This window comes from Cherax quadricarinatus, chromosome 1, assembly GCF_038502225.1.
Source record: "Cherax quadricarinatus isolate ZL_2023a chromosome 1, ASM3850222v1, whole genome shotgun sequence".
NCBI lineage: Eukaryota > Metazoa > Arthropoda > Malacostraca > Decapoda > Parastacidae > Cherax > Cherax quadricarinatus.
In genome coordinates, this window is record NC_091292.1 from 91675040 (window position 1) to 91699082 (window position 24043).

Consider the following 24043-nt stretch of genomic DNA (forward strand, 5'->3'; position numbering starts at 1 on the left):
TATTAAACTTTTAGTGATGATGTGTTTTCCTCAAAGGAAACAATCTCTTGATGTTAGGTTCTGTAAGTTATCATGTGCCAATTGTATTAATCAAATTGGTTTCTGTGAAATAATTGAAAAATGTCTCCCCTGATCAGAAATAAGTGAAAGTGTTGGGCTTTATTTGGTTATCATTGGTTAAATCAACTTGACAAAGTCAAAGAGAGAAACTGCATCCAAGGTGGTGCTAAGACTTTAGAAATTCATGTTGTGTATACAAAGTTTACATAAAACTTAATTATTGTACTTTCTTAAAAGCTGGTCTGTCTTACTTAGAGAAAAGTTTGGATTGATTTTGTCTAGTGAATGTTCTAATTTGCTCCTTTTTTAAGAAAATTGAAATACCGTACTGCTTCTCGTGCGGTAATTTCTGAGTGTTGCATCATATAACCTTTCAATAATAACTTGATAATGCAACATCCGAGTGGTTTCAGCTTAGTGTGCTTGTTTTAGAATATTGGTCTCTTTAAAAGGTTTAACCCCTTTGGTGTTGGTCCCATAATACAACTCCAAAATTCTAACAGCTTTAAATCTTGCAGGAGAAAGCTGGTAGGCCTACATATGAGAGAATGGGTCTATGTGGTCAGTGTGTGCAGTATAAAAAAAATCCTGCAGCATGCAGTGCATAATGAGAAAAACACTGCAACCGTGTTTTTGGTTTAAAACGGCAACTTTGTGGTGTATTTTCATATGGTATTTATGGCTGTATTCATGCTTTCTTGGTCTCTTTTGATAGAATGGAAGATATATTACTGAAATAGAGGTGATTTTGAATCTTTTACCAACTAAATTGAGCTCAAATTATATAGCGGAAATATTAGATTTTTCACAATGTTCAGTCATGTCACACTCCACTACACATCAACTGGTAAGTCTAATATGCATTCATGAATGCACTGATACTATCTATGCAATTATTACAATTATGCAGTAGTCTGAATAACAGTAAATCAGCTATTTTTTGTGTGAATAAAAATTCAAAATGAAAAGCAAGCGTAATATAAGAGGGGCCTGGAGACATGACTGATGATAAGAGACAGTGTTATTTTAGTGCCAGGAATGTCTGCATTGTTTATTCTGGCCCCTATTTTGAAATTGGCCTTTCTTGAATTTTGTGTAAAATTGGCCAGATTAGTAATTTTTGATCACCTTCCAAAAAAGATTCTCTATCATTTCATAAGAATTTTTTTTTTTTAAATTCTTCGACACTATGAGGAAGTTTGCGAGCAGACATCTCGACACTCAAAGGGTTAAATTAGATTTAGGCTATGTATGACCTGATTTACCATTTTTATTGAAATTTGAATGTTGGTTTCTGTATGTTAATTTGTGAATGTCTCTTGTGATTCCTTTCAAACCTTCGATGCACTCTATTCTAATCACAAGCATCAAAGCACAGGGGACTCAGTGACCAAAATAATTCTAGTTAAATATGCTTTAGTGTTGACTAACCTCACTTCTGCCAGTACATTGATGTTTAATGGTTGCTGTTACTTATACAGTAGAAGTTCCACTTAACCCTTTCAGGGTCAAGAGGCCCTCTCCTAAATTCGTTCTCAGGGTCGAAAATTTTTTGGAAAAAAAATTATTTTTTCTTATGAAATGATAGAGAATCTTTTCCCAATCATAATGACACCAAAAGTATGAAATTTGATGGAAAACTTATGGAGTTATGCTCTCGCGAAGTTAGTGGTCTTGACGATGTCGACGCATCGGCAATTTCGCCCACTTTGAGCCCTGTTTTCGGCCAATTTCAGTGTACTAGTCTACAAAAATTATATCTATTTTGCTAGCACTCCATTTGTTCTGTCAAATGAGTACAAGAAACCACCCATTTACCTATTTCAACTATCCAATAAAGTGGTCAGAAATTGGCAATTTTGCCAATTTCACACAAATTTCAGAAAATGCCAATTTCCAAATAGGGTCCAGAATAAGCAAGACAGACATTTCTGGCACAAAAATAACATTTTCTCTGTTCATTAGTCACGTCCCCAGGCCCCTCTTACATCTCTTTTGCTTTCCACTTTGAATTTTTATTCTCACAAAAAATAGAAGATTTACTGTTATGCAGACTACTGCATTAGTGTAGAAATGGTGTAGAAATAGTATAAATAATATCAGTGCACTTGTGAAAGAATATTAGACTCGCCAGTTGACGTGTATTGGACACTTGGCATGATTTGTTTACTTTTGAAATTTGGTAAAAATTGAACATTTCTGTTACTTTGAGCTCAATTTCAAGGTACTTCTCATTATGAAACCAATCAAAATCATCTCAATTTCTGTAATATGTCTTCTTCTTCTTCTTCTTTCAACGTACCAGCCGTATCCCACTGAGGTGGGGTTGCCCAAAAGAAAAAACTAAAGTTTCCCCTTTTAAATTTAGTAATATATACAGGAGAAGGGGTTACTAACCCCTTGCTCCCGGCATTTTAGTCACGTCTTACGACACGCATGGCTTACAGAGGAAGAATTCTGTTCCACTTCCCCATGGAGATAAGAGGAAATAAACAAGAACAAGAATTAGAAAGAAAACAGAAGAAAACCCAGAGGAGCGTGTATATATATGCTTGTACATGTATGTGTAGTGTGACCTAAGTGTAAGTAGAAGCAGCAAGATGTACCTGTAATCTTGCATATTTATGAGACAAAAGACACCAGCAATCCTACCACTCACTTGGCAGGACGGTAGTACCTCCCTGGGCGGTTGCTGTCTAACAACCCACTACCTACAGTAATATGTCTTCCATTCTAGAAAATGAGACCAGGAAAACTAGAATACAACCATAAATACCATACAAAAATACACCACAAAGTCGCTGTTTTAAACCAAAAACACAGAATTTTTTTTTCTCATTATGCACTGTGCTGCAGGATTTTTTTTACTGTGAACACTGACCACATACTCATTCTTTCATATGTAGGCCTACCAGCTTTCTCTCACTAGATTTGAAGGCGCTAGAATTTAGGTGTTCTAGTATGTCAATAACCCTGGTGCGTAAGCCGTACTAGTACGTCAGAAACCCTGAAAGGGTTAATAGTCAGTTATGCATTTTTTATTAAACCCATTTTGCAGTATTCTCTGATATTCTAGTTACAAAAATAAATTAGGTTTTGTAGAAGATACAAACCAAATTTTCTAACTTGTACTCTGATATTAGGTCTCGCTCCCCTCGTTCTCGATCTCGGTCGCATTCGAGGTCGCATTCACCACGGTCAAGGTCAAGGTCACGATCATACTCAAGATCCAGATCACGTTCCAGGTCAAGATCAAGGCGTACTAGGTCAAGATCTAGATCTCGGTCATACGGCCATTACAGCCGGTCTGTCTCAAGATCCCGGTCAAGATCAAGGTCAAGGTCTCGATCCAGATCACTCTCAATTCCACGTAGAAGAGGATCTCCATCATTCTTAGACAAAAGAAGGATCACCAGGTATTCCCGTCTCTCTGACCATGAATGATCATCCCACTGTAATGTTGCTGTTACATTATTCATTTTGTAAAATGGATTTTGAGTACCGTATGCCTAGTGTTAAATCACAATGTGCAATTTTTTTTTTTGCATCCAATTATTGTATGATTTAGTGTAGAATTTTTTATTATGATTTTGTTCACACCATTGTATTTTTTGAAGCAATTCTAAAAATGTAGAAAGCATATGTATTGTAATTTATATTATATTTTTTTGCTTGTACAAGTGTTCACTAGACAACATTTATTGTAAAATTTAAGTGTTTATGCTTGAAATGATTTACATGTGCCAAGATGTATGTATTTTGCCTTTGTATATTTTATTATATATCTTTGGTATGCAGTTATTTGAAACTGCAAATGCATAGTTGCCTCAGTATCAGCTTACAGTGTGTGTTGCATGATTTCTTTACTTATTAGTTACAGAAGCAGTGCTATGTTTGTGGTATTCTGTATTCAGTGTCTAAGTTGTTAAATAACTTTGTATGTTCCATTGATGGTAGCAAAAACTACATCCTCTTGGATATCATTTCTGTAATCCACCACTTTCTGTAGTTTGGAGGGTCACTTGAATTATGATGTCCATGGGAAATTGCCAGTGTCACCATTGCAAAACCTTTTGAAGTTGCCACAGAAATAGGCAGTCATCTTGTCTACACCTCTCAGGGGCTTCATCTATACCCTTCATTTCTTTCCTCCAAGTCTGCCAGAAAGTTACAGTCCTTGAACTTTTCTTCTAGAACTAGAGCCAACACTTATCTGCTTGCCAATCATCGGCAGCTGTGCCTGATGGCATTCATATTCGAATGCTTCAACATTTACATCTGTCAGCCCTTGCAGTCCGCTTATGTCTTTTTAATCTTAACTGGTCGCAAAGAATTCTCCCCAGCTGTGGAAATCTGCCATTGTTCTGCATTTTTGTAAACCAGGTACTTAGGAGCATGATACCTCACTCTATTGTCCCATTGCTCTTACCAGTGCATTTTGCAAGGTGATGGAATGTCTGGTAAATAGAAGTCTGATGTGGTATTTAGAGACACACAATAGTCTCTCCACTAGTCAATGTGGCTTTCATAAGGGCCGCTCTACTATTAACCCCTTACTCCACTCGGTTATTGCAGTCTTTCTAGATCTTGAGAAGGCATATGACTACATGGACATATAACACATTGGCCCAAGCTCACTCCTTAGGCCTCCGAGGCAATCTGCCATTTTTTCCTTAAAAACTTCTTATCTGAGACACATTTCCATGTTTGTGTTAATCACTTTCCCAAGACTTTGTCCAGCTCAGGGTGTCCCTGGCTTAGCGCTTCTTTTTTGATTATAATAATAATAATCAGGGTGTCCCTCAGGGATGTGTCCTTAGTACCACTCTTTTTCTCCTTGCTATAAATGATCAAGCATCTGTTCTCCCATCTAATATTTGGTCAGTACTTTATGTTGATGACTTCACTATAGCTGGTGCAGGCGCTGACTGTCACCTAGTAGCAGCCTCTCTCCAGAATGCTGTCATCCATGTTTCCCATTGGGCTACCACTCGTGGGTTTAAATTTTCTAGTGCTAAAACATGCCAAATTACATTCACCAGACTCTCTGTCGTCCCTGATACTCCATTGTACTCGTATCATGTATCCCTAAACACGTAAATACAGTCAGGTTTCTTGGCCTTCTGTTTGATCATTGGTTATCCTGGAAACCTCACGTTGCCTCCCTTAAAGCAACTTGCCATAGCTGGCTGAGCCTCCTTAAACCCTCGCTCACTTTCCATGTGGGGGGAGGGGGCTGGATCATCAAACTCTCTTTTGACTACATTCAGCCCTAATTTTATAGAAACTGGAGTATGGTGACCAGATATATTCAGTGGCCTCTCCTGCAACTCTTTCTAAACTTGATCCCATCCATCATCAGGGATTATATTTATGTCTGAGTGCCTTTCGTGCCTCACCTGTCGAGAGCCTATATGCAGATGCGAGTATTCCATCCTTGAACGATAGCCTTGATCCTCTGTTTTGTCCACTGATGACCTTCACAATCCTTCTACATACAGGATAGTAATGGACATTAGTAGAAGTCCATTATTTGTTTGCTGCCCATTTACTCCATCCCTTCTTTCTTTGTCTTCACTCGCTCTTGTCTTCTTCAGTTACCCACTTTATATGTTCATCTAGCATCTAACTTTTCCCTTCCCTCCTGAAAGGTTCTGACAGTTTGTGCCTGTTCTTCCCCACTGCCGTTTGCAAAAGCCCAGTTATCTACAGTTGCTTCTCGCTCTCTTTTTATTAACCACTTTCGGTCTCATTCTCGTGCCTTCACAGTGTACACTGATGATTCTAAATCCTCTGATGGTGTTGAGTTTGCAGCAGTGTTCCCAGACAGCATAATGTGAGGGCATTTATTAGACTGCTAGCATTTTTACAGTTAAATTGTACGTATATGCAATTCTCATTCCAGTTATCCGTGTTGCATCTATGCCTACCACAACATTTGTAGTAGTCTCAGACTCTCTCAGTGCTTTGCAAGCTGTTCAAAAGTTTGATTCACCTCATCGCCTAGTTCTTCATATACAACTTTGATTATGTCACATTTCCAGCAGAAACGAAGATATTGTTTTCTGTTGAGTCCCTGGTCATGTTGATGTTCAGTGAGCAGGCAGACTCTGCTGCATGGTCCACAGTACATGACCTCCCAGTTTCATATAGGTCTTCCATTCTCACACTATTTTGCTGTACTCTAGCCATCTTCACAACCATTGGCAACATTGCTCCAATATGACTCTTAACAAATTACATTCTGTCAAACCAAGTTTAGGTTTCTGGCCTCCTCCTTACCATCGGTGCCAAGGTTGGGAGACTACACTCTCCCATCTCCATACTGGGCACACCCATCTTTCTCATGGGTATCTCATGGAGAGGTGCCCTGTCCCACTCTGTGGGAATTGTCAGGTTCCAGTTTCAGTTTGCCATATTCTACTGGACTGTCCTGTCTTTCAACGAGCATGCAGAATTTACCTCCAACATCGTCACTTCTCTAACACACTATCTTCCTTGTTGATGGCCCTACCTTTGATTCAGACTCCCTCTTTGACTTTTTTGACAGCAACTGATTTACTGCACAAACTCTGATAATACTTCCTTTAGCACTCCTCAGTGTCCTTTATATATCTACCTGTTATTTTCTCCACCCTTGCTGCTGTATAATACTGTAACACCCCCTACCCTACAGCACTGTAACCCCTAGTGGGTTTAGCACTTGGTTTTAATTTTTTTTTTCAACAAGCCAGCCGTATCCCACCAAGGCAGGGTGGCCCAAAAAGAAAAACGAAAGTTTTTTTTAAATTTAGTAATTTATACAGGAGAAGGGGCTACTAGACCCTTGCTCCCGGCATTTTAGTCGCCTCTTACAACACGCATGGCTTATGGAGGAAGGATTCTGTTCCACTTCCCCATGGAGATAAGAGGAAATAAACAGGAACAAGAACTAGAAAGAAAATAGAAGAAAACCCAGATGGGTTTGTATATATATGCTTGTACATGGATGTGTAGTGTGACCTAAGTAAGTGTAAGTAGAAGTAGCAAGACGTACCTGAAATTTTGCATGTTTATGAGACAGAAAAAATACACCAGCAATCCTACCATCATGTAAAACAATTACAGGTTTCCGTTTTACACTCACTTGGCAGGACGGTAGTACCTCCCTGGGCAATTGCTGTCTACCAACCTACTACCTACTTGGTTTTAATTATAATAATAATAATTAGCTCTGAGAGTTTTGTAGAAATTCTCAAGGTTTTTTAAATCCTGTGAATATTTGTTTTACATGCTAACACCACTGCAACCAATGCATGTTCCAGTGTTATGAACAGTTTTTTAATCATTTTGTCATCTATGTATTTGAAGGCTATTTTGAAGTTGGCCAATGCAACACATTAGTTTCTCATTTATATAATCATTTAGTTCAGATTTTTTTTTTTTTGTATATATATATTATATACAGTAGACCGTCATTTAACAAAAGTTTATTTGGGACGATTCAGGTATAGCACGATTGAAGAGTTGTGGCACAATTTTACTTAACACTTTGTAAAATTAATTTACCACGGTTTGCGGGAGGGAAAAAAGTTTTGACCATGCGATCGCCCACGGTATTGGTGTTGGGTTACACCATTTGAGTCAATGGGGGAGACCTACCGCCATTCCCCGCCACCCTCCCAGCCTTCAGTTTGGTTCGTACATGTGTAGGATGACGCTACTCGGGAAGCTCAGTGTTTATTTACATATGTATTTTAATGGCCATTTCTTAAATCTGCCAAGTAGTTGTGGCACCCAGCAGCCATACAAGTGTTGCTGAAAGTCCCAAGAAAAGGTTTAAGCATTCAAGTCTAGGAATTGCAAAAGAAAATTGAGATATTAGATAAGCTTAAGAGTGGCTCACGTGTGGTGGATATAGTGAGGGCCAATGGCCTTAATGAAGCATCAGTTCGTACAATTAAAAAGAATGAGGTGAATATACGAGCGTGTGTAATGAATAACCCAAGATGTCATCTCATGAAAAGAATTACACGTAGGTCCCAACAAGTAAGTAAAACAGAAAACTTGTTGCTTGAGTGGATCGAACAAAAGACAAAGGTGCACCACTTAATTTCATCTTAATTAGGTAAAAGGCCTTACAGTTGTTTAAAGCAGTATGTGATAAGGAAGGAAGGCCTGAAAAAAATGTGTGTTTAGTACAAGCTGGTTCCACAACTTTAAGTTGCATAATAAGTTATATAATATTAAGTTTTCTGGTGAAAGTGCTTCAGCTGACCATACAGCAGCAAGTAATTTCCCTGCTGAATTACAGGAAATTATTTCTGAGGCTGTTTATGAGCCATATCAAGTGTTTAATGCTGACAAGACAAGTGTTTTTTGGAAAAAAATACTAACACAAACTTATATCAATCAGCAGGAGGAAAGTGTACCAGGCTTCAAGACAGCAAAGGATCACTTCACCTTGCTCCTTTGCGGTAATGCATCAGGTGACTTCAGGCGTAAGCCCATGGTTATCGCTCTAAGAATCCTCGTGCTTTGAAAGGTGTAGATAAAAACACCTTACCAGTAATTTGGAGGTCAAACCAGTCAGCATGGATGACAGAGGAATATTTATTGACTGGTTAAAGTATCTTTTTATTCCTGAAGTCAAGTTTTACCTGCACAGCAAGAACCTTGCATTCAAGGCTCTCTTCATTCTTGATAATTTCCGTACTCATCCACAAGCTTTGCTGGATGTGACCCCACATGTAAAAGTTATATTTTTACCTCCAAATACAACATCTCTAATTCAGCCACTGGATTGGGGAGTTATTAAGTCGTTCAAGTGTAACTACACAAAAAAAGTTATGAAAAACTAGGTGCATCAATGGACTCTTGACTCCATCTTGGCAGTACCAAGCTTCTGGAATAAATTTAACATTGCAGAAGCTATCAGTTATGCTAGAAGTGTAAGGGCAAGGAGTTTCGACTTCCAGCAAGTGTGTGTGAGCGTGTTAGTTTGGAGTGAATGGAGATGAATGGTTTTTGGGACCTGACGAGCTGTTGGAGTGTGAGCAGGGTATTATTTTGTGAAGGGATTCAGGGAAACTGGTTAGCCAGACTTGAGTCCTGGAAATGGGAAGTACAGTGCCCGCACTTTAACCCTTAAACTGTCCAAATATAATAATAATAATAAAGTTATTTCTTTATAAAGGTTACAATGTATAATTACAATTTTCATTTGCTAAGTACAAAGATAGCCACTATCATGCCGAGGCATTTCAGGCAAACTAATCCTAATACATAGTAGCTAATTAAAACTAGATCTACATTTGCACGCGTAGCACTCTGAACGTGGATCTACTTCTTATTTTTCATTCCTTCAAATTTGGCGCAATAGGTTTGAGTCGCCTAGACATGAAAGAATCTGTCTGCACACTCAGTGTGTGGAGTAATAAAAAAAATCTGGGACCACTTAGTACCTTGTGGGCACACCAGTTCAATTGAGCACCAGCTAGAGCAACTAGCGTGGCAAACACCAGGGATTCACTGATGCCATGTTGCATTAACACTCCCATTTTAAGAGGAAAGTAAAAATAGGTTAGATAAATACATGAGTGAGTGTAGGTGGGTGTGAGTTGGACCTGACTAGTTTGTGCTACTAGGTCTGATGTCATGCTCCTTCCTTCAGTGGATGTGACCTGACTAGGCGAGTCATTGGTATATGCTGGGGAGGGAGTGATATGGACCTGCCTTGCTTAGACCAGTAGGCCTGCTTCAGTGTTCCTTCTTATGTTTTCAGCAGGCTGGCCAGCTGGCTGTCTCTGTCTATATCTCTATATCTTTCTATATCTCTGTCTGTCACTCACATGTACACATAAGTACAGTTATTATTCACAGTGTAAATTACTTAGGATAACCCAAAAATTCCAGGCAAAGATAGACAGACAAACATGTTTGTGTGTATCAGTGAAAACAAGTACAGCCAGGGTTCTCTGAGTGCCCATTTATCAAATGTCACTGGGCTGTCAACAGTTGTCATAATGCCCTTCTTCAAGGAGTTTGATATATACTCCAGGCACACACAGGCAGACAGAAAGACAGATAAGTAGAGACAGGCAGATAGATAGACAGACAGACAAAACATGTTTGTGTGTAACAGTGATAACAAATACAGGAGGGTTAGGTGGAGCAGTTCACATTTATCAAATGTCACTGGGCTGTCAACAGTATAGGGACACTTGTCATAACACCATGCTTCAAGGTATACTCCAGCAGTCTAAAACAATGCTGGGACTTATAAATACTTTGTATATGTTCTAGTCAATAGTAAATGACCTAGGCAGGTGAAAATGTTCATGTGTCAATGTGATTGTGACTATTTGAGTACTATTTTAGTACCTAATACGTATTAGTGTCAGAACAAAGATTGGCTATGAAATCACAAGAACTATTATAAATTGTAATTATCAGAACATAAAAAATATTTAAATTAAAATAAAAATTACTAAAAAAGGCATATTGGCAACACTTCTGCAAGCGGCAGGAGTTGATTGTTGCCGTCAGGTGAGCATCCAGAGCCAACTTCGCAGTCTTATATCTCGGTAAGTACTAACCTGAAATTTATTTTTAACCCTATAACATGTAGAAAAATGTGCTCTTCGTTCAAAAAAATTTTTTTTATTTTTCAAAATATTCAGAGCGCTACATGAGTGAACGTAGATCTACGTTTGGACAGTTTAACCCTTTCAGGGTCCGTGCCAGAGATTTATGGCTTTACGTTGAGGGTCCAAACCGTAGATCACCAAAATTCTAGCGGCGTCAAATTTAGCACAAGAAGGCTGGTAGGCCTACATCTGAGAGAACGGGTTTGGGTGGTCAGTGTGCACACTATAGGAAAAATCTGGACGCCTGCATGGCATTATAGGAAGCATTATAGTAGCATTATAGTAGCTTTGTTCACCGTGCCTGGCAACAAGGAAGCTCTCACTCTCCGGGCGAATTCTGACTCTCCTCTTCACAACTTACAGTTCTAAGACTGATGGAAGTGGATCTGAAGAGGAATTCTACGGATTAGAACTATATGGTACCATTGTACCATATAGTACAATGGCACCATATGGTGCATTGTACAATATGGTACAGGGTACAGGGACCCTAATGGAAATAAGTCTGACTTTTTTTGGGTTATCCTAGGTCTCCAGACATATGCTGCTATGTATGATAATCTATGTAACTTTGTGTATACCTAAATAAACTTACTTACGATGCCACATGCACATGAGCAAGTTTATTCAGGTGTTCACAAATACAGTTACATAGATTATCATATATAGCAGCATATGTATAAAATCCTAGGATAACCCAAAAAAGTCAGGGTGACTTATTTCCATAGGGATCCCTGTATCTGAACCATATGGTGTCCTGTACTGTATGGTAACCTGTACTGTATGGTACCCTATACCATATGGTACCCTGTAACATATGATACCCTGTACCATATGGTCAGTAGGAGGTGTTGGTGCCACGAGGCACCAGCCAAGACTGAGCGAGTGGCGACTCATGCTAGTGTCTCGGCAGTTTCCAAGACAAAGCACTTTGTCATCCACCTCAAGGAACATGTCCAGTGGCTGTACATTTGTAAATATATAATAGAACATTAATAATAAACAACATTTTTATAGATTTTTGTTGTAAACAATTATTGTAAACGAAATAGCTGTATAGTCCTTGTGGCTTAGCACTTCTTTTTGATTATAATAATAATAATGTAAACGAAATAATGATGAAAATATTAGTGTGTTTATTGTGTTGAATACAACAGTACCATATGGTACAGTGAACCATATGGTATCATTGTACCATATGGTACCATTGCACCATATGGTACCATTGCACCCTATGGCACCATTGTACCATATGGTACTATATGGTACTGTTGTATTTAACACAATAACCGCACTAATATTTTCACCATTTTGTTTACAATAAACTTGTAAACAAGTTTTGTAAGCAATATAATAAATTAGTGCAGCTATTGTGTTGAATACAATGAGTGTACACTTATACAATATATTGGTCTCACAGGCCACAAAAGTTACTGGGGAAAAATGTTAGAAAAGAAAAAAATAACAAAAACCTAAAATAAAATAATGCGATTTTACGGAAGTCGCCGATGTTGCCGCCACCGGGTCATTGAGGGTCAACTTCACCCCTCAGTATCTCGGTAACTACTGATCAAAAAAGATTTTTTTGGTTTTACTACCTACAGAAAATTATTATCTTGAATTCTGTACGATTTTTTTTTTTTTTTTTTTCCAAAAATTCTTGGACCCTGTGCACCCTTTGAGATTTGGTCTCTGGACCCTGAAAGGGTTAAGGGTTAAAGGAGGGGTTTAGGATATTGGCATCTTGAAGGGATGTGTAAACTGTTGTATCTGAGTGCCTCTGTAAAGACAGTGATTATGCATGAGTAATGGCGAGTGTTGAATGATGAAAGTTATTTCTTTCTTTTTGGGTCACGCTGCCTTGGTGGAAAGTGGCCAACGTGTAAAAAAAAAAAATAAAAAAATAACAACAAATATTTATACTAGTACAGCCTCTCTTCACTTAGCGATGTACAATGGAACCCAGAGTTTCATCCTTAAACCGTTCCAGGAGCTAGGACTAAAGTCGAAGCAATATTTCCCATAAGAATTAATGTAAATACAGTTAATCCGTTCCAGGGAGTTGGGAATCACCCTCCATAAGGACTTCAGGTATCAAAGCTCTCTTGTGTTATTTCCCTTCTTTGTCTTCTACTGCTGCAGTACTTTCATAACTTATCTTAAAATATTTGCAGTCTTAACCCTTCATCGCGCAAGGGGTCCGAAAATTTGAAATTCGAACTGAACTCCCTATGGTGGATAGAGTAACTCAATACAAGGTCACTGATCCCATATAAATTGATTTCTGATGGTTAGTTTTCGAGCAATTGCCAATCTCCGAAGACCGAAAATATTAGGCCGCCCCCGACAAAGTGATTAAAAAATTTTATGTTGCAAACTTGCAATTGTTAATAAAACACACCAAAACAATTTTTTAAATTTAATATACAAACAGACAATATAAAAAACATAAATGGAACTTGTATCAAAACATTTTTTAATTGTTACAAAAATATAAAAAGGAAGCAAATATCAACAATGCCAAATTGCAAAGTGATGCAAGTTTCAATCCCTATATTCCTGAGATTCATTTGGAAGACCAATGATTCTATATTGCTAATTGGCAAGATGGAAGTCTGTGAAACAATTTCTATCAGTCTTTATGCACAGATTTACTTTGCATACACTACAGACGAATGACGATGTTACCGTTTTTTTCGAGGTGCTGCAATACTTGCAAGTAAACGGCCTTTGCCCTGCCATTGGGAAGTGCATTAGAGTAATGTCTTTCCTAACACTGTCATCAGGCATTTCTGTACGTGTTCCCCTCCCAGGTTTCACTATGCCAACACCATTGGAAGTACATGGTGAATTAGTTGGTGAAGGTCTTGGAGTTGTTCTTAGGCTGCTCCCTCTAAGGTTTTGTCCTTTAGACCTTGCAATTTCAGAGATAGAATTCCTGAAATACTTCAGTTGCATACACTTTTGCTTTATTGCTCGAGAATCACGGCAATAAAGCAGCCATGCATTCACAACAGCAAGATCAATAATATAGGCAAATAGCCGCATGTACCAACGTTTTGATTTCATTGGTGTTTTGTAGAGATGCACCAACATGTTGCTTTTGTCAATACCTCCCATGTTTGCATTATAGTTCTTGATGACTGCAGGGCACGATATTTTCTCTTTCCTCTTTGTACCCTTGTTATATCTCTCAACAAGACTCATGGGCTCGACCCCAATATCAGTTGTCACTAAAGTCACAACTTTGGTGTCCTTCCATCGTACAACAAGGACACCATCATTGTTGTTGAAGCAAAAATTGCCCCTGACCACACTGTTTTTTTCCATTTGTTTGATAGGCACCAGATGTGGCTTACCACATCTATTGTCACGTACTGTTCCAGTGTATCTGCAGTTATACTTATCTCTTAGTAGCTTGACCAAAGGCATACTTGAAAAGAAATTGTCAGCATAGATTGCTGATGTGTTTGTCTTGTTCATAGTTTGTGCAAGTACCAGAACAATCTTTGTACTTATTGGAAGTTTAGATTCTTCCTGTGGCAGCTGTATGGGATGTGTGTCAAAAGTTGTTGTGCCTTGATACATGAGTATATCATGTATGAGTCCATCTTGACTTGCACGACAAAAAAGTTTGAAACCCCACTTATCTGGTTTTGTTTTGATGTACTGCCTTAGGTTTCCAGCAGTTTTACCCTTGAAACCAACCATGACTTCATCAATAGATTGCTTGGGTGTAGCTGGAATTTTCAAGCAAGCATTAGTTAGTTCAGTGTAAAGAGGCCTTACTTTGTAGAATCTGTCATTATCCTTTTTTGTGTTGTCATTGAAATGAATATGACTTCTAAGGTACCTAAACCTCTTAGACGCCATGCTATCTGCAACCTGTTGGCTCCTAAAAGCAGCTTTCCAATAGTCTTCGAGGGATGGTAGTGAATTAATACCCATGAACAACAAAATACCTATGAACCTCATGATCTCTTCAGAATCTGTTGAAAAAGTACTATTTACGTCTTGTTGCCTTGTATACAAATTTGTTTGATATGCTATGTTATCTATCATGGCTGGAGTAACGAACATACGAAAATACTCATATGGAGACCTAATTGCAAGAGGCTTTTCATGTTCATATTCCGGCAAAGGATCATTTTCAATGTCATCTACGGTCCACTCAGATGAAACTTGAAGAGCAATATTCTCATGGATCTCTTCCTCATCCGGGTATTCCTCAATCCTAAAAGTTTTCTTTTTCCTCATTACTTTCTGCTTTTTGGCTGGCCTTTCTTCCCTTTCTTCCTCCTCATCATCACTTGACATCTCTGCATCCTGTGCATCCGGTGGCAAGTATTCATCACCACTATCCAGCAATTCTGGTTCGTCTACCTCTGGTTCCGAGTCACTGTCTTCAGAAACGCAGACATACCTCGACCTGCTGGTCGACTGCTCCCCATAAAACAGCCTCTCATGGAACTGGAAGGACAATAGAAACCTCCTGTATAAATCCAGACCACTACAGAGTTCATATATGCAATTGAAAATTTTTTATAAATATTTATTTGACTAAAATTGGACATTCCCGGAAACTCGCGCAATACCGAAATAATTCGGACTAAAATGCTTGCACTTTTTTCAACTGCATGCTACACTCATATTATGCTTCACACGGACTTTAGGTATATATCAAAATATGCCTAAACTATTCATGTAAGCACTAAACACAACAATCAGTACTTACCGACATTGTAGAATGTATAATCCAAGAGTAGATTAGCAAGGGTGGAGGGAAAAATGCGCGTGTGTTCGAAGCCAAGCCGCTAGTGTTTATATTTTGATCTCTCAACCAATGGGAAGGCGGCAGAAGCGAACTGTACTTAGCTGAAGAGACTCAGGGAAGGCTTGTGATTGGTTGGAACTAAAGAACGGGAAGCTGGCCGCGCGGGGCGCGAAGTATGACACGCGCCAAAAACACGTAATTAATACCGAATTTTCCCGGCCAAGCACGATAAAGGGTTAATGTAATTTAGCTTCACTTTGACTGAAAACCCAAGGATTCCCTGAAAGAATAACACAGTTTGTTTGCATATTCTTCAAGGACTAATGGTGGGAGGAAAAAAGAGGTGTATGTACATGAATATTGTGTGTATGTTGTATGATTGTTTAGAGAATGGAAGAGTAGGAAAGGAAATTATTAATATGCTTTTGTTGATTTTTTTTTCTTTTTAATTTTTGCAACATTGTTTTCAGCATGCTTTAATTCTGATACTTCTATTTGTATCATCATTTACATTGTAGAGCATTATTTTTTATTTATACTATTACTGTATTATAAGCATGATATTTTGAATGCCTAAAAAATTATGATTTATTTTGCTCCACTCTTATTTAACAGTTTTCATCGATGAACTGAACAAGTATTAATGACATCTTGTAGATACAGGCTAGTTGTAGTTGGTAAGTTGCATTTGATATTTTATTTTCTTAGATATTGCAACTAAATGTGGTTATTACCACACTGTATCGGCAAGGTCTTTTGCCAAATATAACGTCTCCTTAAAACGATGCAGTTATAAGTAATGCATAAGTATAGTCTGCCTAATGACAAAGATGAGAGCCACAAAACAGCAATTAAGAGAATTTACATTTTCCTAATCCTGTTTTCACATTTTTTTTTCTTTTTACGATTTAAAAGAGTTTGCTTGTCTAAGTACAGTAAAAACAAAGAAAAATGAAATTGGATGAAAACTTACCAATTTATGGAGAATTGAAGTTGGCAAAAAGTGGTTAATCAATAGCAACATCAGTATAAATGTGCAAAACAGTATTTATTTGTTTTCATACTTATGATAATTTAAAAAAAAAATCAAGTGTAACTGTAATTGCCCTAAAAAAATGGCAATAAGCTACTTTGTTTGACTTTCTTGGGTTATCCTAGGTGAAAAAAAAAGAAACATACCTTGTAATGTACTTATGTGCCCATAACATGTATACTCTCAAAAACACTATGTATGTACTGTACAAGGAAATCATATAATATTACAACAGATTCAATGTGTGATACCCTGTACAATGTGTAAATAAGTCACATTGTTCAACTTTCTTGGGTTATCCTGGGTTGAAAACATGTACACTATAAATACTTTTTGTGCCTCCTTAAGACCGTTGTAAAATATATAGTGGTACCTTGACTTACGAGTTTAATTCGTTCCATGACCAAGCTTGTTCTCCAGTTGGTTTGCGGAATATTGGAAATATTCCAAATATTTTGGGATTTGTGTGGGAGTAAATTGCAAGATATTTTGCAAATGTCAAAAACTTAGCACCTTTATTTTTTTTTTGTTGAATAACTAAATTATTATTATTATTATTATAATCAAGGGGGAAGCGCTAAACCCGGAGGATTATACAGTGAATAACTAAAGATAATTACACGATTATTTCCAGTGAGAACATCGCACTAGCATTGTTTTATAAGTGCCAGGTCCTAAAACTGCCTTTCATTGTGCCATTTAGGCTGGGGTTCTTGCCAAATGTTATTTTCAGTGAATATTTTTTTTTTTTCATTTGTTTTATGGCAAAATAACTGCTCGCTCATAACTCGGATTTTGGCTCACAACTCAAAGCAAAAAATTGACCAAGCGATGGCTCGTAACTTGGAAAACTCGTAAGTTGGGGCACTCATAAGCCAAGGTACCACTGTATATGTATTCTATGTACACAAGTCTAAATAAAGACAAACTTATTTAAGTACATAGATTCAGAGCAGCATGTCACACACACATTGTTGATGTGTCTTGCTAAGTCAGTCTTACCTATGAAGCACAGTGTGAAGCTGCCTGATGCTATGTTTTTTCTAGGCCAAGGGGAGGGCACCTCCAATTCTTTGGATTAAGAGCAACATAAAATTATGTTTGCCAGTTTTGTAAGAATTATGTCTACCGGTAATTCACAATAGAATATTAATTGCTTTATGTTCTCTGTAATGTCTTAGCACTAAAATGTACTAATAATATATGCAGTATCTTATAGTTTAATAATTAATTGTTTATAGTTAATAAATACTTCATTTGAACATTTAATCAGTTACTAACTCGAGTAAATTTCAGAGGCTTGCATCAATATCTCCATTAAAATAAGCTTACACACAACTAACATTACTAACCCATGCAACCCCATGGAACAGTGCAAGGAAACGACCTGTTCCTTACCACCGACCAACGCCGCCTCCCTCACCATCATCCTCAGAGTCATCTTGGTGGTCGCACAGTCGTAGTCGCAGTCGAACTCGTAGCAGATCGTGGAGTCGTACTCGTTCTCCCTCCTACAGTAGGTAATCATCTAGGAAACCATATTTGCTCGATTGTAGAAAAATAAAATATAAACGTACTGGAGGTTAGATTTTATGTACAGTAACGGACGCACAGTATATTTTTATAATATGCTGCCTCCCCTTCTTTTCATAAAAATGTAAACTGTTATTCTGTAGCTTTAAAAATTTAAATGAAAATTATTCTGAACCATGAGAGTAAATCTATTTATTGGTATATTAGATTTTCTATTCATATGAGAATATTGTTCAGTCAGTTTGATCAAGAAACCTGTTCAGGCAAGCAAATGTAAACAAGCATTCATTATATAAAATACATTACGTAGAAAAAAATCCTGATTTTATGTATAATAATTTAATAATCTCGAGAGAATATGGTTCATAGATTTATAAAACAGATACTGTACCAGGAAGCATAACACAATGCTGCATTACCTTCTGGAGGAGAGAAAATATAATATCTCTGGATATCCTCTGCTTTTGTGTGAAGATGTTTCCTTTTTCCTGTTTGCATAGGTTAGCTTTTTGTCACTTCGGAATTGCATTACAGCCAGCCTTACTTGCCTTAGAGACTACAAGTAATTGGATTTTATGCACTTGAAGGCTTTTATTTTAAAGACTCAATAGAATACAGTTCCAGAATATATGTAAAGTAAAATACTCATGTATTTTAATATTTGCAAAATGAGAATGAATGAGCGAGTTGTAGGGTATTAAAATTCTGACTTGCCACAGTTATGCATTAAAATCATTTAGTTACAGCATATAATGTTAATGTTTCAATTGCTGCAAAGCTGTAACTTATTTGTACATCAATACTGTAATTGCATTTCTTTGAGAAATGGGACATTCATTAATGTTTCATTTCTGGCAAAAAAAAAAAAAAAAAAATGTATCAGCTGAAGTTATTTTGTTGGCTTTTTTTTTTATATATTTTACTCCTGTAATGGCAGCTGGAAATTGGAAAACATTAATGAAGGCTAATTTTCAATTTGTCTTGTATCATATATGTAATTGGAAAATGTAAATCATGTATATTTGTACCTGGGTAGTCAGCTTTTGTATGGGATTATTTTTTTTTTTTTTTGTTATTTTATATATGCTCCTTACAACGATATTGATTGGTGGGTAATCAGATCCACCAATATTCATATATAAAATATTAAATAACGCTTGGTGTGTCCAGCATGAAACATTGAAGTGATAAACTTACTAAGGTTATGTTCTAGTCAGTATAGAAACATGAGTGCTAGTGCCAGTCAGCTAGGCATCAGTAAATTAGTAACATTTAAGGTAGCCATGAAATATTGCTCAATGCAATTGATGCATGCCATGCAAACCTTAAAGTCTGAGATGATAATGTATGGCTGTGTAGAGGATAATGTACAGTTGCATATGTTGGACACTGAAATGATCAGTATAAGCAAAAAATATTTTAACGACATGGTGATTCATTCAATTAGTAATTTGTCACAAAGGTGTTCTGTTTGGTATTCACATGTGATATCTTAGTAGAGAATCCTGTTGTTCAACTACAAATACTTATCCAAGAATACTCAGCAAACAACTTGGTGCAATATTTGTATAGAATTAGATATTGAGATTTAATAGTTTATATAATAAAAATTAGGCGAGATTCTGCCATCTAGAGTGAGAAACATGATGGCTCATTACCTAAGTTTCTACATCTTCAGATGAAACTGTAAACCAAAGTACCATGTACTTATTGATTATATAATTTATTTAGGTTACTTTATATTTAATATATATTACTATTATTCATACTGTACTTTAAGATTAGTTATGAGGGCTATTTACAACGTTAATTTATAATCCTATTTCAGGATTATTATGTACAATATGTGCATCATATTCTTTAGTTTGAATATACATTATGCCATGAGTTTTTTTTTTTTAATATCGTAGATGTTCCAGTTGTTTATAGTTTACCTCTGATACAAAAGCATATTTTGTTATGTAGTTAGTACACAAGTAAATAAAGCATTTATGTGGTTTTAAAGCAGTAATTTGTCTAGTCACTGCAAGCTATTTTCACATTATTGAATTATGGAAATAGGAAAAAATCTAACGATGAACATTTGTGAAAATTATAATAGCATTACATTTATAGATACAGTATTGTAAATTAAAATTGTAAAAGGAAAAATTTCATTGCTGCTAAACAGCCTGTGACTGTACCTATATACACATCTCAGGCAAGCTGCTCTATACTGTACCAGAAGCTTATTTTGGTCAAGCTGAGCTTTTGTGGAGTGCAGTGATGTATCTGGCTCATGCAAAAATTTTTATTGCCTAAACTACAAATTATTCTGATAACTTTGAATATACCAGACATAACACTGTCAAATATATAGACAGCTAAAGTATAACTTTAGATCTTGCAATTTATTTTATGTAATTAATGCAAAATTTAAATGTCCAGAATCATCTCTCCCTCTCCTCACAGGACCACTTTTCTGCTATAGTTGACCACTATAAAGGTGTAACAGTATTAGGCTGCTACATCTCTAGCCACTGTTTAGGTTTTCTGGTGATCTATGAATATAGATCACTAACTGGCTTTTACTATATTTATTTTATTTATTTATTTATTTATTTATTAGTATCCCTTTATATGTTTGTAGACTAAGCAGTTTATACAGCACTTCTCAAATGGTTTAAAACATTTTTATACCCTGAGACATTGCAGGTATATTGTCATTACCCTGCTGTTCTTGAATCATTGTAACATCACATACAATTCTGAGCTGGTTTAATTGTAAACCAGTTGTATTGAGGAAAATGCATTTGTTTCTCATCTGGTCCTTGTGGTGTCTCTCCTGAGTAGAATTGTGTGATTTACTTAGTAAATATAAATTACACACATTTTTTGTATTTATTACCTAAGCACTATGAAAATCAGAACTATTATGGATTAGTTATTTCCTTATAGAATTCTTGTAAACTTTAAAATGATAACATGAAGAGAAGTATTTCATACATGCTATACTTTAATTTCAGCTGCCTTTCAGTACAGTGCTCCAATTTAACCCTTTGGGGGTCGACAGGTCCTCTCAGACTTGTTCTCAGGGTCAACCAAATTTCAAAAAAAAAAAAAAAAAAAAAAAAATATGAAAAGATAGAGAATCTTTTCCTGATCATAATGACACCAAAAGTATGAAATTTGATGAAAAACTTACGGAATTATGCTCTCGCGAAGTTAGCGGTATCGACGATGTTTATGCATCGGCGATTTTGCCCACTTTGAGCCCTATTTTCGGCCAATTCCAGTGTACTAGTCGACAAAAATCATAACTATTTCGCTAGAACTCCATTTTTTCTATCGAATGAGTACAAGAAACCATCCATTTACCGATTTCAACTATCCAATAAAGTGGTCAGAATTTAGCAATTTTGCCAATTTCACACAAATTTCAAAAGATGCCAATTTCTGAATAGGGTCCTAAAATAACAAGTTCTCTGTTCGTTAGTCACATCCCAAGGCCCCTCTTATATTTCTTTGGCTTTCCACTTTGAATTTTTATTCTTACAAAAAAAAAAAAGAAGATTTACTGTTATGCAGACTACTGCATTAGTGTAGAAATGGTATAAATAATATCATCACACTTGTGAAAGAATATTAGACTCACCAGTTGATGTGTATTGGACGCTTGGCATGATTTGTTTACTTTTGAACTTTGGTAAAAATCGAACATTTCTGCTACTTTGAGCTCAATTTCAAGGTACTTTTCATTGTAAAACCAGTCAAAATCATCTCAATTTCTGTAATATGTCTTCCATTCTATAAAATGAGACCAAGAAAACTAGAATACAACAATAAATACCATACGAAAATACAGTGCGAAGTCGCTGTTTTAATCCAAAAAAAAGGTCATTTTTTTTCTCTCATTACGCAATGTGTGCTGCAGGATTTTTTTTTATACTGCGCGCACTGACCACATAGACCCATTCTTTCATATGTAGGCCTACCAGCTTTCTCTCACTAGATTTGAGGGCGCTAGAATTTAGGCGTACTAGTACATCAAAAACCCTGGGTCGTAAGACGTACTAGTACGTCCGAAACCCCCAGTTAGTCTGAGGAACTGGACCTGTCGATCTTCTTCTGCCAACCCACCCTAATTACCCCCACTCCTCCTTTCTCCATCCTTCCCCCCTTTCATCCCTCCTGAGGACTATCCCTCAGCATTCCCTCACCCTCTTTTTTTTTTCTCCCTTTTTTAAATAAGAAAAAGGGCAAAACATCATGGAGACCCATACCCATAAGTTGCCTCCTCCTGGAGGCAAGTTATGGGTATGGGTCTGACCTCCGCGTGGTTTTGACTATGATCCTGGCTTCTCCACACAGTACGCCGATTTTCAGATCATACAAACAAATCTGGATGGCCCACCTCTAACCTTCCATCCAAATGACCTCAACCTGTCACTGATGACCCTACCTATTTCCTCTCACGCTTCTAAGAAATGTCCAACTAATCAATTCCTCCCCTTACACACACTGTTTCAAAGTCCTTCTTGGACAAAATTCTTTACTCTCCAACCAACTTCTACTATCTTTCCAACCACAACATCAGCAAGACACTCCTTCACCATGTTGGGCATATAATCACGGGGTAGCACTAAACCCATAGGATTATATAGCACATGGGGAAGATGGAAGGTATTCAGGCTCAATTCAGGGAACTGAAGCACAGATCCAATTCTCTACATCAAGAGCCCCTCACCAGCATCAAGGAACCTCCCTTGAGGGGAATGTTGGGCATACATTTCCTTCCATGTTCTTAAGAGTGGTACACGCACTGGCACAGTACAGAATGCAGAGCAGCACATAATTTTTCACTTCTTGATGTTGTTGACAACACACCAGTGATGATTCGCAAGAACATCTCCCTTTATTCTTGCTGTGGATTTATTGTCCTTCCATATACAATTGTACAACACAACTTTCTTGCATGTAATGAAGACATTCTGGAGCAACTCGAGCTCCAGGATCTCCCGATCATTAGAGTTGGCACTGATATACTCTCTGCCAGCGGGCAAGGCTAATTTTTGACAGCCATGAACTGTCACCATCTGTTTATGTAGCAGGACAATGCCTACAAGTGAGGGAGGGGGGGGATGTGATCCCTACCCAACAATGTAGAGAATACTGGTGCTTCAGCCAGCCAGCAAAATATTGCAGGTCAGAGGCAGAATGCCCTGTCTTTGGTGCTGCTGACCATAGCAGTCCATCTTGCCTTAAGTACAGAGGCGCACCTGGCCTTGTCTCGCTGTTGCCCGATTTTCTCAAGAGAAAGGGAGATCTGTTGGCTTAACCTTTTACCGGGCAGGCACTTCTCTTAAGCCATGGCAGTTTCCCCAAGTCCACCTCCAAGAAAGACTCCAACAGCTCTCTTATTCCAGGGTCACTAGACAGCCCCAGACCTTGGTGGTGCCTGCTTCCACAACTGCCTCTGTAACCCTTACCTCCACAGTCAACTCAGTGTCCAACCCCTTTTATGGTCCTGGGCTCTGAGGTTCCAACCTCATCATCTCTTATTGTCCCTACTTCTTCACCTTCCCACTCATGTTTCAACGTCTATGCGCCCCCTCCAGTCTATATCGATGCCACATATCCCTTCTCCAAAGTCTACATCATTTACTTCCAAATCTCCTTCAACCCCCAAACCACATGACATTCCCAAACATTATTTACTCCCTATCTCTGAGTCTAGACCTTTACCTCAAGATGCATCTGATACTGTTGTTGAGGTTCATCCACCACTAAGTACAGTTGCTCCCTTGCCTGTCCCTCCAGAAATTTCTGCCTGCGAAGACCCCTCTACCCATTCTTTGGTGTCTTCAGTTGTCTCTCCACTTGCAATCCCCACTAGCATTACTACAAAACATGAGAGTTAGCCTGTCTTTCATAGGCTTGTGTCCTGAGAGTCCCTTTTCCTCCTCAGTAATGTAGGTCCTGTTTGGCATTTTCTTCCAAAACAGGCCTGTTTCATCACAATTGAACACTTGTTGG

At 37.5% G+C, this 24043-nt stretch overlaps 1 protein-coding gene across 4 annotated transcripts in view; it reads left to right on the forward strand.

Moving 5' to 3' along the window:
- Window positions 1-20898, forward strand: part of LOC128686058 (SRRM2 protein homolog rsr-2) — a 350784-nt gene extending 329886 nt beyond the window's left edge. For all 4 annotated transcript variants that reach the window (XM_070083996.1, XM_070084003.1, XM_070084014.1 and 1 more), the window contains 2 exons: window positions 3204-3476; window positions 17869-20898. In XM_070083996.1, the coding sequence (XP_069940097.1) occupies window positions 3204-3476; window positions 17869-18019 (424 nt within the window). In that variant the 3' untranslated portion in view covers window positions 18020-20898. The remainder of the gene's footprint in view (window positions 1-3203; window positions 3477-17868) is intronic.
- The last annotated feature ends 3145 nt before the right edge of the window (window positions 20899-24043 follow it).